This window comes from Somniosus microcephalus, chromosome 1 (genome assembly GCF_052327205.1).
Source record: "Somniosus microcephalus isolate GS21.2 chromosome 1, FLI_Smic_1.0, whole genome shotgun sequence".
In the NCBI taxonomy this organism is placed as follows: domain Eukaryota; kingdom Metazoa; phylum Chordata; class Chondrichthyes; order Squaliformes; family Somniosidae; genus Somniosus; species Somniosus microcephalus.
This window is the reverse complement of record NC_140987.1, coordinates 412,398,311-412,413,682: the sequence shown is the minus strand read 5'-3', so window position 1 is coordinate 412,413,682 and position 15,372 is coordinate 412,398,311. Positions and strand designations below refer to the sequence as shown.

The following is a 15,372-nucleotide window of genomic DNA, read 5'->3' as shown; positions in this document are numbered from 1 at the left end:
ATAATGTTGTGACATAGAAACTCAGTGCTTGGGTAAATGTCTCAGTCACCACCATTCCCTTACCGTTGCAGCATGAATGTTGGCTGGAGAACTTTGCAGCCAGCACTACTACTTCTCATTTGGTGTCAACATGAACAAAGGCTAGGGGAAATGCTTCTGAAGGTACTGTAGGCTGTGCTGATCAGGGCAGTAACTGGTGCTCAGGCAGTTTTAGAGACGTGGGGATTGGACCACAGCAATGGGCAGAGGAGGCTTACAATTGCCACGTGTGCTGACATGGCATGTTAATCAACTCATACATTCTTTCTGGCACAGCGATAATTGGCCAGGTCAAAATGGAGCTGTTGACTAAACTTTATTAAAAAAAGTTTAACTCAAATAAAACTTTCAAACACAAATGTATAATACAAAATTGTGATCTTCCCAAACAGCACTGTACATTATAAGATAAACAAATACACTGAAACATTATTTAGGTTGAGATTTATTTTTTTTCCTCCAATAGTATTTCATTAGTTTACAGGTGAAACTGTTCAATAAAATAAATGGGAGACATCCAAGAAACAAGTTGTTTTATTAAAAGAAAGAGGGATCTTTTGGTAAACTGGCTCAGCAAAACTGACAAATACCTCACTGAGCACTTGAAACCCAAATCTGCTTGAATTCCCACTCACATACAAAACAGAGGATCTCCAGGTTTTACTTTAAAAACAGTCAACATATTAAAACGCATGCAAGGGGTAAACCATTCAGATACAAGTAGATCACTGTACATACGACTGAAGGACAGACATAAAATATTGGAATGGAATAGATTGAAAGAAGAAAAACTAAGCATCCACAGCATAGTACTAAAGAAAACCTCAGTTTCCAAGTAGAACGTACCTTGCGAATGCATTTAAAATTATGTAAAAATTATACTGCATCATCTGACTATTTTTCTAATGAATATACAAGAGAGAAAAGGCAACCAAAAGAAACTATAGTGTTAACCGAGATGCAGTCTTCATTTGAGCAAGAAACTTTAATTCTTCATTTTTTTCCAATCTTTTCGTCCGGATGTTTCTGGAGTTGGCTCTGCCCTTCTCTTCTGTGCCTAACAGTAAAGAATTAAGTTATTGATGAGATTAAAAAAAGAATAAAAATGCAAAATCTGAAATAAAAACAGAAAATGCTTGAAATACGGAGTAGAACCATCGGCATTTGAAAGAGAAAAGATAGATCAAATACTGGTTAGAGACCCTTTGTTCTGACAATATGGTTTTTCCCCTCACCAACTGAGTTAAACTCCACAGATAGAACATTAAAATCTTCATGCACCTGGCTGTCATAGGGAGAGGAATTCCAACTTCCACCAGTGAAACAACAGAGTAAATGGACAACTTCCGAGTGCAACATCAATCTTAGCTTAAAAGACAATCTCCAATCTAGATTGTGCCATTTCCATAAATATATTAGAATCAGTAGCTAAGCTCCTTTGGTAACCTGTTATGTAATGGCACAATCAAGTGTAGCAGCAATCCATAAAGACAAGAAGCTTCCAGTTATTATTCATGTTTTGCACTGATCCCAGCTGGGACAGCAGTTTTGGGGGCGGCAACTGCTCTTGGCACTTTGGGCTAGGAAAGGGGAAGAGAAAAAAATACATCGTCCAGGGTTCCTGTACCTGGTCGTTATCCAAGAATCCCCACTGGGAAGTACACACATTTGGACAGGATTGGACACAATCAGCTGTGCTGCCCTTTCCGTTCAAATAGTCTGCTGGCACTGGGCTCACACACAAAGAATGGTTATTTGAACACAATACCAGAGGACTGGCATCAAATGTAGAAAAATACACCAACCAGAGTTAGCAGCTTCAGGAGAGGAATGTAGAAAATGGGGGGGGGGGGGGAAGAGAAGAGAATTAAAAAGCTCTCACTGTCGATCTACCTTAAAAAAATTTAAATAATAAAAAAACCGATCAATTCTTAAATCCTTCTTTTTTCATTTATTTCTCTTTAACAAAAAGTGCGTGCTAACAAGTCGGCTGGGAGGTGTTACTGAGCCAGATGGTGTGGAGAAGTTGAATTAACACCAGTAGAGATGCAATCATTAAAGGTATTACAACTGAACAACAGGAGCCCTTCTCTTCACAACACAGTTACACCTCTGCTGCTGCAGAGCTAGACACCAGCCTTTCTATATTAATGTACAACCAAAAGTGGCTAACCACAGAAGAAAGTAAGTAGAAGTGTTCACCACCAGAAGCAGAGATTTTGTTTCTCTAATGAAATCAATAGTTGTGGGGGCGAGGGTAATTTTTGTAGCACTGCTCTGAAATGTGTGTGAAGGGTGTTCCATTAAGGTGTTCCCTTGATTGTCTGACCCAGCATTTTGAAAAACAATCAGAATAAATACGGCACTGAAATGCCAGACATCTGTTTCTATCCTACAAGGGTTCAAATGGTCCTTTTTTCCCTAGATTCAGATCCTTTCCTACTGCAGAAAACCTAATTAAAATGCTGTGCAGTAAAGATCAATTTAATTCACAATTATCCAAATAATTTTAATCATCTTCTTTTGACTTTTTAAATACACATTTAGTCTCATAAATACACTGCATTTAAAATAAAGAGGAGATATATTAAATAAACTAATCAAACTCAAAAAGGATAAAACCCTTGGTCCGGACGAATTACATCTGCGCATTTTAAAAGAATCTAGGGAAGAGATAGCAGAGGCATTACTACATATATTTAATAATTCGTTAGCAAAAGGTGTAGTGCCAAAGGACTGGCTAATGTAATACCTATATTTTAAGAAGGGAGATAGAACATGTCCAAGGAACTATAGGCCAGTCAGCTTAACATCGGTGGTAGAAAAAATAATAGAATCCCTACTAAAGGAGAAAATAGAAGAACATCTAGAAACCAAAAATATAATGATGAATAGTCAGCATGGATTTCAAAAGGGAAAGGCTTGCTTGACCAAACTCATTGAATTTTTTGAAGACAGAGTGAGTAGACAAGGGTAATGCAGTAGATGGAATTTATCTAGATTTTCAAAAGGCCTTCAATAAGGTACCACATAATAGACTAATGAATAAGGTCAGGAAATGCGGAGTCGGGACAAGTAGCAGAATGGATAGCTAACTGGCTTCAAGGCAGAAAGCAGAGAGTAGGGGTAAAGGGTAGCTATTCAGAGTGGCAGAAGGTGGGAAGTGGTGTTCCACAAGGATCAGTGCTGGGACCACAATTAATAATAATGATTTAGACTTTGGAATCAAAAACACAATTTCTAAATTTGCGGATAACACCAAATTTGGGGGGGGGGGGGGGGGGGGGGGGTGGAGATAGTCAATACAGAGGAGGGCTGTAACAAATTACAGGAAGACATTAATAAACTTGCAGAATGGGCATATAATTGGCAAATGAATTTCAACACAGATAAATGTGAGGTATTACATTTTGGTAAGAAGAATAGGGAGGTCACTTATTACTTGGAGGATGCGAGTCTGGGTGGGGTAGAGGAACAAAGGGATCTCAGAGTACAAATACACAAATCACAAAGTAGCGACACAGGTTAACATGGCCATAAAAAAAGCAAACCAAGCACTAGCGTTTATTTCTAGAGGGACAGAATTGAAAAGTAGTAAAGTTATGCTAAACTTCTATCGAACCTTGGTTAGACCAAACTTGGAGTACTGCGTACAATTCTGGTCGCCATATTATAAAAAGGATATAGAGGCACTGGAGAGGGTGCAGAGAAGATTTACAAGGACGTTACCAGAAATGCGAGGTTATACCTATCAGGAAAGGATGAACAGGCGGGGTCTCTTTTCTCTTGAAAAGAGAAGGCTGAGGGGTGACCTAATAGAGGTCTTTAAAATTATGAAAGATTTTGTATCTACTCTATCAGAGTGTATCCACTTGTGGGGAAGAGCATAATTAGAGGCCATCAATATAAGATAGTCACCAAGACGTCAAATAAGGAATTCAGAAGAAACTTCTTTACCCAGAGAGTGGTGAGAATACGGAACTTGCTAACACAGGGGGTGGTTGAAGCGAATAGTATAGATGCATTTAAGGGGAAGTTAGATAAGCATAGGAGGGAGAAGGGAATAGAGGATAATGCTGATAGAGTTAGATGAGGAAAGGCGGGAGGAGGCTCGAGTGGAGCATAAACGCCGGCATGGACTGGTTGGGCTGAACGGCCTATTTCTGTGCTGTATATCCTATGTAATCTTGCTTATTCATGGTAAGAGTGAAATCTTTTACCAATGAAGTCAGTGAGAGCACAAAGTGGAAAATCTGGCTTCATATTCCAGCCAATTTCTTTTGCTAAAATTAACAGGAGAAATTTAAAACAATTGTTCTATATCCTCATTACCACTTGGTGTGAATTTTGTGCTCACTAAAATGAAGAATATAGAGAATGGAACACTTTCTATTTAGGGCACTCAATTGGGTCGATTTTCAATGCCTTTGCCTGGCATTAACAAGTTGGTAGCGGACTCACAATGGGGTCAATAGTCTTATCGCCCAGTTATCGCCGGCTCCATTTGAAAGGGACCTCCCGCTGGGTGTCCAACGCGCCTCCCTGTTTCAGGCGATAGGACCCCAATTTCCATATTAAAAAGGAACCTATGACATAAATTGGACCCCGATTGCCATTTTTGGTCAGAATGTGCACCGCGCATCCTCCAATGAGTTCCACAGGCGATGGAACTAAAGAGGCCCACCAAAGGTAAGAGATGAAGGCCATGGAGGGGGTACAGAAGAGATTAACTAAGATGATGCCATAGACAAGGTGCTTTAGTTACAGAAACTGGGACTCTGCACTAGAACAGAGAAGGTTATGAGGAGATCTGATAAAGGTGTTCAAAATGACGAGGTGTTTTGAGAAGGTAAATCAGTAAAAATTAGTTCCACCAAAAGAACCAATAATTTTTTTTTTTTTTTTTTTTTTAAAGCAGAGCTTTGCTACGACATGGGATGACCTACCAGAAATAGCGTGGCAGCAGAATCAATAATAGTTTTTAAGTAGGAAGCAGATAATCAAAAAAGAAAAATAGGAAAGGGTATAGTCAAGGGGCAGGCAAATGGGACTAAGCGGAAAGCCCTTTCAGAGAATTGGCAAAGGTGTGATGGCTGAATGGCTGTAAAATTCCATGGCTGTAAAATTCTATGATTCTAACACTCTAATGTGCTACAACTCCAGAGTCAGAAAAGCACGCCTTACTGCACTAGCATTTCCAACACCAGCCATCTTGTGACCTCTCTGAATGAGATTGAAAAGATGGTACCCATGACAGGAATATTTTGGCAACTAGAAACTTGGTTGAGATTACCCAAAGTGACTTCAGGCAGGGCTTATTACAGCCAAGAGAAAGAGACATTCGAAGCCAGGTTGCAGAGGTGGCCAACCACCCAGTTAGGATGAGTTGTTTCGCAAGTAAAGTGCTCCCTCTTTCTTGTGGTTTCCCCACATGAAAAGGTACTGCTGGTAAGCTGCTCGTCAGGGCTGCCCACACCTCCCTATCCTATTTCTCCCCAAGAATGGAATTTTAAATACCGTTCCAGCTTTAGGGCCACGTCGTTTCTTCTCAGCACGTTCCTTTTCTTCTAGTTCTGAGTTTTCTTTCTCTATCAGAGATATCAACGTATTGCAGCGTCTCTGGAGTTCCTGATATAAAAAGGAAATGAAGAAACAAAAGTTGCATTCATCAATACCAAAAAACTGGATAGGAAGACGCCAAATCCGAGGTGGGGTTCTATTGCCAAAAGCAGCTGGTGCAGTTCCTGCGCCCCATGTTTAGCAGCAGTGTGGCCAAAATTGTAGGACAGATTGTTCAGCAAACAAAATGCTTCCACTTTCTGAAGTTTCTGTTACAATGCTGCCCCAATACCTGCCTTTACAAGTAAGCTACTGCTGGCTAGAGTCAGCTACTTGCCGAGTCTGCCCGTCTGCATTAGATTGTTTCTGGCACCAAACAGCTGTTGAAAATCAAAACACCGCATTTACACGATATAAAAGAAAGACTTGCGTTTGTATAGTCCCTCAGAAATGTCTCAAAGCATTTCACATACGATGAACTACTTTGTAGAAAATGGACTGTTAAATATGGCAGCCATTTTACCCAATACAAAATCCCGTAAGCAGCTACAAGATGAATGTCCTAACTATTGGTTTGAAAGGGTTTAAATGAAACTTATTTGAGCAGATTCTCTTGCCTTGCTCAAAAATTGGAATGGTCACATGAAAGCTATGCTTGTGTAAAATGAAAATGTGTTACAGCTGTCTGCCTTGGCCACCTGAAGCATTAAATAAATTTAGTATGAAATTGTAACGTACTGAGTTTCAAAACCAATTTATTAAAATAAATCACATGCAAATAGATTTCCCTGTTTAAAATCACATTAAGCAAATCAAAGCCACTGTTCTCAGAGAGACACACGCTGGATGGTTTTTCTATGTTAAAGGCACTGTATAAATGCAAGTAGTTGTTGAGTTGTAACTAGACTTCTACCAGTTTAAAAGTTGTTGAGAGACTAACGGGGCTTTTTTCCTCAGCACCATGTACATCTTCAATATGAAAGTTGCTATCATATCTGATTAGTCTGAATATACAATTTATAATTCTCCCCCAAAACAACTACCACCCTGGCATGAAGTTCAACTAACATGACATGATCTTTATAGGGCTTTTGTGAGGGATGTTAGTGCGGGATAATGTGGCAGTTCCCATCTTGCAGACAATAACAACAACTTGTATTTATATAGCGCCTTTAACATAGTAAAACGTCCCAAGGCTCTTCACAGGAGTATTATAAGACAAAAAATGTCACCGAGCCACATAAGGACAAATTAGGGCAGGTGGCCAAAAGCTTGGTCCATGAGGTAGGTTTTAAGGAGCGTCTTAAGGAGGAAAGAGAGGTAGAGAGGCGGAGAGGTTTAAGCAGGGAATTTCAGAGCTTAGGGCCTAGGCAACAGAAGGCACGGCCACCAATGGTTGAGCGATTATAATCAGGGATGCTCAAGAGGGCAGAATTAGAGGAGCGCAGATATCTCGGGGGTTTGTGGGGCTGGAGGAGATTAGAGAGATAGGGAGGGGCGAGGCCATGGAGGGATTTGAAAACAAGGGTGAGAATTTTGAAATCTATGTGTTGTTTAACCGGGAGCCAATGTAGGTCAGCGAGCACAGGGGTGATGGCTGAATGGGACTTGGTGCGAGTTAGGACACGGGCAGCCGAGTTTTAGATGACTTCAAGTTTACGTAGTGTAGAATGTGGGAGGCCAGCCAGGAGTGCATTGGAATAGTCAAATCTAGAGGTAACAAAGGCATGGATGAGGGTTTCAGCAGCGGACGAGCTGAGGCAAGGGTGGAGACGGGCAATATTACGGAGGTGGAAATAGGCGGTCTTAGTTATGCCACGGATATGGGGTCGGAAGCTCATTTCAGGGTCAAATATGACACCAAGGTTGCGAACAGTGTGGTTCAGCCTCAGACAGATGTTAGGGAGAGGGATGGAGTCAGTGGCTAGGGAATGGAGTTTGTGGTGGGGACCGAAAACAATGGCTTCGGTCTTCCCAATATTTAATTGGAGAAAATTTCTGCTCATCCAGAACGGGATGTCGGACAAGCAGTCTGACAATTTAGAGACCGTGGCGGGGTTGAGAGAAGTGGTCGTGAGGTAGAGCTGGGTGTCATCAGTGTACATGTGGAAACGGATGTTGTGTTTTCAGATAATGTCGCCAAGGGGCAGCATGTAGATGAGAAATAGGAGGGGGCCAAGGATAGATCCTTGGGGGACACCAGAGGTAACGATGCGGGAGCAGGAAGAAAAGCCATTGCAGGTGATTCTCTGGCTACGATTAGATAGATAAAAATGGAACCAGGTGAGTGCTGTCCCACCCAGCTAGATGACGGTGGATAGGCATTGGAGGAGGATGGAGTGGTCGACCGTGTCAAAGACTGCAGACAAGTCAAGAAGAATGAGGAGGGATAGTTTACTTTTGTCACAGTCACAAATGATGTCATTTGTGACTTTGATGAGAGCCGTTTCGGTACTGTGGCAGGGGCGGAAACCTGATTGGAGGGATTCAAACATGGAGTTGTGGGAAAGGTGGGCACGGATTTGGGAGGCGACAACACATTCAAGGACTTTGGAGAAGAAAGGTAGGTTGGAGATGGGGTGGTAGTTTGCAAGGATGGAGGGGTCAAGGGTTGTTTTTTTTGAGGAGGGTGTGATGACGGCAGATTTGAGGGAGAGGGGGACAGTACCTGAGGAGAGAGAACCATCAATAATGTCAGCTAACATGGGAGCCAGAAAAGAAAGTTGGGTGGTCAGAAGCTTGGTAGGAATAGGGTCGAGGGAGCAGGAAGCGGGTCTCATGGACAAGATGAGCGCGGAGAGGTCACGAGGGGAGATCGGAGAGAAATTAGAGAAAGATGCAAGTTCAGGGCTAGGGCAGGGGGGGAAACCTTAGGGGAAGTTTGGCTGGGTGGACTAGGGGAAGGAAGGGAAATGGCAGAGGCGGCTGAATGGATGGTCTCAATCTTAGAGACAAAGAAGTCCATGAGCTCCTCACACTTGTTGTCGGAGGCGAGGGTGCAGGAGACAGGGGAGAAGGGTTTAGGACGACAGTTAGCAGTGGAGAATAGAAGCTTTGCATTCCAGAATGATTCTGGAAGTGTGAGCAATTTTAGCAGACGAGAGCAGGACCCGATAATGCTTTATGTGGTCCAGGTGGTGAATAGCTAAACCAGTTGTCCGCCGTATCTGTTCAAGTCTACGTCCCTTGGACTTAAGGGAGCGAAGATGAGTGCCGTACCAGGGGGAACGGCCAGGGTGAGAGAGAGAGAGAGAGAGAGAGAGAGAGAGAGTAATTGTTTTAATAGGGACTAGCGCATCAAAGGTGGTGGTGAGGGTGTGTTTGAGCAGATCGGTAGCTGCAGAAATGTCGTGGTGAATGGAAGGCCAAAGGCTAGACAGTTGGGATTTAATAAGTGCAGTTGTAAGAGAGTTGGGAGAGAGTTTTTTCCAGGGGCGGACACAGAAGGAAGTCGGGTTTGGGGGTGGGGGGTGGGTGGAAGGGGGATGCGGATGGAGAGCGACACGAGGAAGTGGTCAGAGATGGCCTTATCTGCAATTGACACGATGGGAGTAGCGAGGCCATGAGAGATGGCAAGGTCGAGGGGGTGGCCGTTAATATGGGTTGGGGAGTTTACATGGAGGGAGAGATTAAGGGAGGATAGGAGGCTAGTGAACTCAGAGGAGAGAGAGAGAGCATGAATTATTGAGATGGAGGTTGAAATCATCGAGGATGAGAAGTCGCTCGGTGCAGAGGCTGAGGGAGGAAAGCAGTGAAGATATCTCGGTAATAACATTTTTATGGTACTTGGGTGGGCAGTAGAGAACGAGAATTTTAAATGATAAGCGAGAGGGGTGGAATAAAGTGAGATGCTCAAAGGAGGAGAAAGTGGCAGAGGAGTAGGAGGACAGACCAAGGTGTGATTTGCTGACGAGAGCTACACCACGCCGGTCTGAGTGGGGCAAGTGGTGGAAGGTATAACCAGGCAGGGAGGCTTCATTTAAAGGTAAGGTGTCATCACCCCTCAACCAAGTTTCCGTCAGGGCCATGATGTCGATACAATGATCCATGATAAGCTCATGGATGGCAAGGGCCTTGTTCGCAAGTGACCCACTGTCAGTATCAAACTCCCAGGATACTTTATAGCAGTAACAACTTGCATTTTATACAGCATCTTTTAACACAGAAAAACATAACAAGATGCTTGACAGATAGGTTAGGAAAAATGGAGGATTTTATGCAGAGTAAAGCTCCCTCTACCCAAACCCAACATGTTTCAGTCCCATCCCGAGAACAGTTCTTGCTAATGCACTAGTGTGACATTTGATCATTTTCCACTTCAGCCATCCTGTGGTCTCAGAGCGAGATTGGCAAGTTAGTATCAATTGACGTTGAACTAGGGTAGTTTTATACCTAACTCACTGCAGCACCATGTTTAACTAAGATCACATCTTGACCATAGGGGAGGTTTATGTTGAATTTGAAACCATGTTTCATCAATTTAAAAATCTTTCAAACAGATTCATAATGACCAACAGTTTCATACCATCGCTGTCCTGGACTTGATAAACCAGTCAAACCTAAACTGTGGTGCATTGCGCACACACTGTCGCAGCTCCTCATACACATTTTCTTTATCAAAGCCCATCTTGTGCAGCATACAGATCAGGAAACGGTCTTCCTCCTCTGTGTAATTCTTTCCTTTGTTAGTTCCATACTGAATACGTAGCTGATGGAAAGGGGCTTTATACCTCGCCATCTGAAATAGAGCAAGAGATGGACACAAGTTAGGACAGCACACCCAGGTACAAACACGTGCCACATTAGAGATTGCCTTCTTTCAGGTAATATCAGGAGTCAGATTACAAGATGGTACGTATGAAGTGCATCCCCCAACATGACCTTTAAAACAGTGCTCAACTTTTAGAAACAGATGCTAAATGGAAGATAGAATGTTGAATTCTCTGCTTCAACAACGGTTTATAGCATAATCCGTAAGTGCTTTTAAAGGTCAGGACACCGCTAACGCTATGGTCTTCTTCAAATGAAGCCTTCAATGTTCACTATAACAGGATTAACTTCTCATCTGATTATGCAGCACTCCATCAGCTTTGCACTGGATTGTCAACCTAGATTGTAAACTGAAATTCCTGGTATGGCCTCAAGCCCACACCCTTCTAATAGAGAGATAAGTGCCAACAAGTGTGAATTAGTGATTAGCTCTGTATTTCATACTGTTAACTGTATACACGGCACTTGGTGAAAGATCCTGAATTGAAAAAACAAATCACCTTTGCATCTAAAGCTTTCTTTATGCTAATCCGTCGTTGAATCCTTGACTCCCCACGCTCAATCTGGGCCATAATCTTCTCGATGTCCTGCAATTCATTGCAGCGCTCCCAGAAAACAGCTAAAATAAACAATTCAATTGTAAATCATGGCGCTGAAAAGCCTGCAGCAATTAAGAATATTTGCTAACACAACAAAATTATCCATGCTCCCATCCATTTCCACATTTTCGATTATCTCCCAGAATTTCCACCGAAAAGGGAGCTGGTAGCTTAAGGCGTTTGTTTTAAACATCTGTTTTCAGATGATTTGGTGACTCTTAATTATCTTCCACTTTCCATTATCCATTGGAGGGGAGGCCCCCATTATGGCCGGGTAATTGAGATTGCACTGTAGTTAATGATTGTTATTACAAATATGTTCAATTTAAACTGGAGGAAAACTTAGATGTATGAGGGGAAAAAAGGCAAAACTATAAAATACCTTCTTTAACAAGATTTTTTTTGGTCAAACTTTGAGTTATGGTTGATGTTCTATGGCCAAAACTAAAAAGTAATCAAAGCTGTAAAGAACTGGGAACAGGTTTACCAGAGTACTCAATGACCTCTTCAGGTGTCTTCCCCTCAACTTCTCGAGCAATATTATCAATATCATCCCGACCATATTTCTCGTTGGCTTTGATAAACTGGTTGAAGTCCCGTTTGTTCCAAGTTGTGAAGCCCTAGCAAATAATGTCAGTGGCAATTTGAGTAATACAATTAACTCTTAAATGCAAACAGTAAATTCGTTATTAAATACAACCAACAAGTAATCATTAAATTTAGCAGTAAATTATACTAAAACTTAGATAGGAAAATCAATACAGGAAACTTTGTGCTATCCGGAGGTGAGCTATCTGGCAATCTGGAGCCACCGGCAAAAATCAGCAGCCGTTTTTTATTCTTTTTGTTTGGTTTTTTTGCTTTGTTTGAACAGTCAAGCTGTGCAAGGTCTGTAGCTATAGCAACAGCTTCAGCTACAGAGCTTGCAGGCCACACCCGAGTGTTTAGAAGCTGTTGCTAAGCAACAGTGTTTGTTGTCAAATACGGAGATAAGAATCTCCGTATCTCTCAACATTAACTCTGGAGAGTACGGCAGTTTTGAGGCAACGGCAGCAGCTCGGTCCCGTGGGTGCCGGATAGCACAAAGTTTCCTGTATAATGTATTTTGACTGTGGGATATTAAATAGGGAGGTTTATGTTTTCCATCAGCTCCAATTAATTATTAATTAGTTTTCATTATTCTAACTGCCTTACAATACGAATAAGCTTATTTTCTAAAAATATTTTTTAAATCCAAAATAATTGTAGCGATGGTAGTCCAATCCCATTAATTAATTAGTAATAATATTGTGGTACTGTATGTGATTGCAGATCGCTATTTTAAAGGCAATTTGAAGATCCCATTCATCAGATGAATGTACATGGACACTCAGGGCAGGTAGCTAGGTTGAGAAGGGCTCAAGATCAGCCTCCAAGCAGCACATAGGACCCCAAATGGATAGGGTGGACAGTTTAAAAAAAAAAAAAAAATAGCAAACTCCCGTGACATTGCTCACGAAGCAGCCAAAAAGCTGCTGTGATTGCAACTGGAGCAGACATTCAGCTCATGGCCGCATTCAAGCCCTGACACAGGTTACTTCTGGTCAAAACTTACTACATATATTTCCAACAGGAGTTGGGCAATTTTATGGGTAAACTAAAATATTTTTGGCAATTTAAATGTTTACATTTGTTAGGTTATTACTTGTATTTGTTAACTGTGTAAGATTAACAAGCTGAGGAAACACGATAGTGGCCATAAAAGATTTTCACAAAGTATTTTGTGCGATTTAGTCAATTCCCCTCCTCCTCGATAGTTGTTTTATTGGTAGCTGCTTGCGGACTAGTTTCCCGTTGTTACTTGTTCATTGGTAGGTAGCTTACTAGTTTAGGTGTGATTTGCTGCTGTTTTGTGAATGATACTTGAGGTGCAAATGTACATTACACCTTCAACTTTGATGGACAAATGACAAGACACTATTCCACAATGACCTGAATCCCAGGACACTCAAATTTTTTGAAAATTTTTGCAAGCGTTATATAAACAATTATGGTGGTATCATGATATGAACATTTCACACATCCATACTTTAAGATACTCTAGTGACAACACTGAAAGCGAAGATGATGCAGAACTCAGCAATATCATTATGTTTTTTAAACTGGAGCAGGTTTAGATGCACACCTGTGTAAGGAGCTTCTCTTTCTCTTCAATTTCCTTCTGGTTCAGAGGCAGTGCATCATCAATCTTCCGCTGCTCTTCCTTTTGTACCTGTGCTGCATTATGCAAGTCAGGATTCCTGGGGACCTACAACCATTCCCAAATTAAGTCACTTACATGCGTTAATCCATATTCTTATACACTTATGGTAATATCCAGAGAAATGCAGGGAAAAGATGTAATTGACCTATCTGCAGTGGGAAAAGTTCCTACCCCCATCACAAAACAGGTGAGCTCCAAATTTCAGGAAAATGCACATTTTTTCTGGGTTCTGCAAACCAGATGCATTTCCTAGAAGGAGAACTGTTCGAGTATTACGATGCGAAAGTGGGATTGATCCATGAAAGTGTCTCCTGGTGGCCCCAATATCATTTTCCAGTCCACATTTCTATCCAGTTTTCATGTAGTCTCTTGTTACTTCTCATATTCTCCAATCTCATGTTTTAGAAAATAATCTCACCGACAATGTCACATTTTACTAACGATCCAGACACTCCTACTGATCATCCCCTTTGCTTTAAAGGGATGTGTAAGAATTGCCTTCCAAACAGAATAAATTGCATTTAAATACAGCGACTACTAGTTTATAACTGGTCAGGTTTAGTAAAGTTTTTTTTTTGCAACAGAAATACCAACCCCAGTTTAGGCTCTCATCACCAATATTTATAAAATGCAGAGACCAGAAAATCAGCCAGGATCATAGTTGCATCTTTGGGGCGAGAAGAAATCGGCCACGCTGAAGATGCGCCCCAATTTCTCTTTTTGCCCGAAGTAACAGACCCCAAGCTGGGGCACAGCTGAATGAGTATGGATTGCCGTACAACACGTCACCCAAGTGCTATTATTCCTGCATGAGCCTCAATGGTGAGCATCAGAGGGTATTTGACACGAGGGCATAACAAGCTCACCCAATCCTATGCTCACCCCATGCAAATGCATGCTAACATTAAAATGAAAGATGTAGTCAAATTGTTGAGGGACAGGAGCATCTCTCAATCATGTTTGGGAAGCTTAGCCCATCTGCTTCTCCATGCTTGATGGGTTAACTTCACTTTCCCTGATTTAAGATACCTACACGAATGTAAAGGAGTTTCAATGGATGCGATGCTGTTAAGGTTGATTGTACCACAGTGCAATACAGCTCTTACAGTTGCACTGTAAAAGATTTCACAATGACAGAAAATCGCACATCAGTCACTTACACTTCAACATAAAGTGTTTCGGCCAAGAACCTCTACTGACAGACAATTGCACTGCAATACCTTGTAGCCTATACTTTTTCTATAAGAAAGGATTTCTTTCTCCAGTAGTTCAAATAGACGTGGTGGAAAAAACTGGAAATCTTGAATACTTGGCTGTTTCGGAGGTCGAGGCGCCTATAATACATAATACACAATGATTACAATCAGAACAGAAACTTCTAGCATTTACAAACAACTATATTATTTAAAGACCTCGGTTTTGACTTTGTGGAAGAGCTCTGCTTTGAATTTTTTGTTTTTAATCCTTTTCTTTTGCTCGTCTCTAGAGCCCGCTATAAGAAAAGAAAAATGATCTTGAAGCTTAATCCCTAGATTTCTAAATTACATAAGAACATAAGAGACAGGAGCAGGAGGTGACCATTCGGCCCCTCGAGCCTGATCCTCCATTTAATAAGATCATGGCTGATTTTCTACCTCAACTCCACTTTCCTGTATTATCTCCATATCCCTTGATTCCTTAATATCCAAAAATCTATCGATCTCTGTCTTGAATATACTGGGAGGACTGAGCCTCCACAGCCCTCTGGGGTAGAGAATTCCAAAGATTCACCACCCTCTGAGTGAAGAAATTTCTCCTCATCTCAGTCCTAAATGGCCGACCCCTTATTCTGAGACTGTGACCCATGGTTCTAGACTCCCCAGCCAGGGGAAACATCCTCCCTGCATCTACCCTGTCAAGCCCTGTAAGAATTTTGTATGTTTCAGTAAGCTCACCTCTCATTCTTCTAAACTCTAGAGAATATAGGCCTAGTCTACTCAATCGCTCCTCATAGGACAATCCCCCCATCCCAGGAATCAGTCTGGTGAACCTTTGTTGTACTCCCTCTATGGCAAGTATATCCTTCCTTAGGTAAGGAGACCAAAACTGTACCCAATACTCCAGGTGTGGTCTCACCGGTGCCCTATATAATTGCAGTAAGACGTCTTAACTCTTATACTCAAA

At 41.7% G+C, this 15,372-nt stretch overlaps 1 protein-coding gene across 7 annotated transcripts in view; it reads right to left on the bottom strand.

Moving 5' to 3' along the window:
* Positions 1-340: 340 nt before the first annotated feature.
* Positions 341-15,372, bottom strand: part of smarca1 (SNF2 related chromatin remodeling ATPase 1) — a 123,358-nt gene continuing 108,326 nt past the window's right edge. For all 7 annotated transcript variants that reach the window (XM_085999183.1, XM_085999202.1, XM_085999192.1 and 4 more), the window contains 7 exons: positions 14,430-14,543; positions 13,132-13,254; positions 11,455-11,587; positions 10,869-10,987; positions 10,124-10,336; positions 5,557-5,667; positions 341-1,096 (listed from right to left, as the gene is read on the bottom strand). In XM_085999183.1, the coding sequence (XP_085855309.1) occupies positions 1,025-1,096; positions 5,557-5,667; positions 10,124-10,336; positions 10,869-10,987; positions 11,455-11,587; positions 13,132-13,254; positions 14,430-14,543 (885 nt within the window). In that variant the 3' untranslated portion in view covers positions 341-1,024. The remainder of the gene's footprint in view (positions 1,097-5,556; positions 5,668-10,123; positions 10,337-10,868; positions 10,988-11,454; positions 11,588-13,131; positions 13,255-14,429; positions 14,544-15,372) is intronic.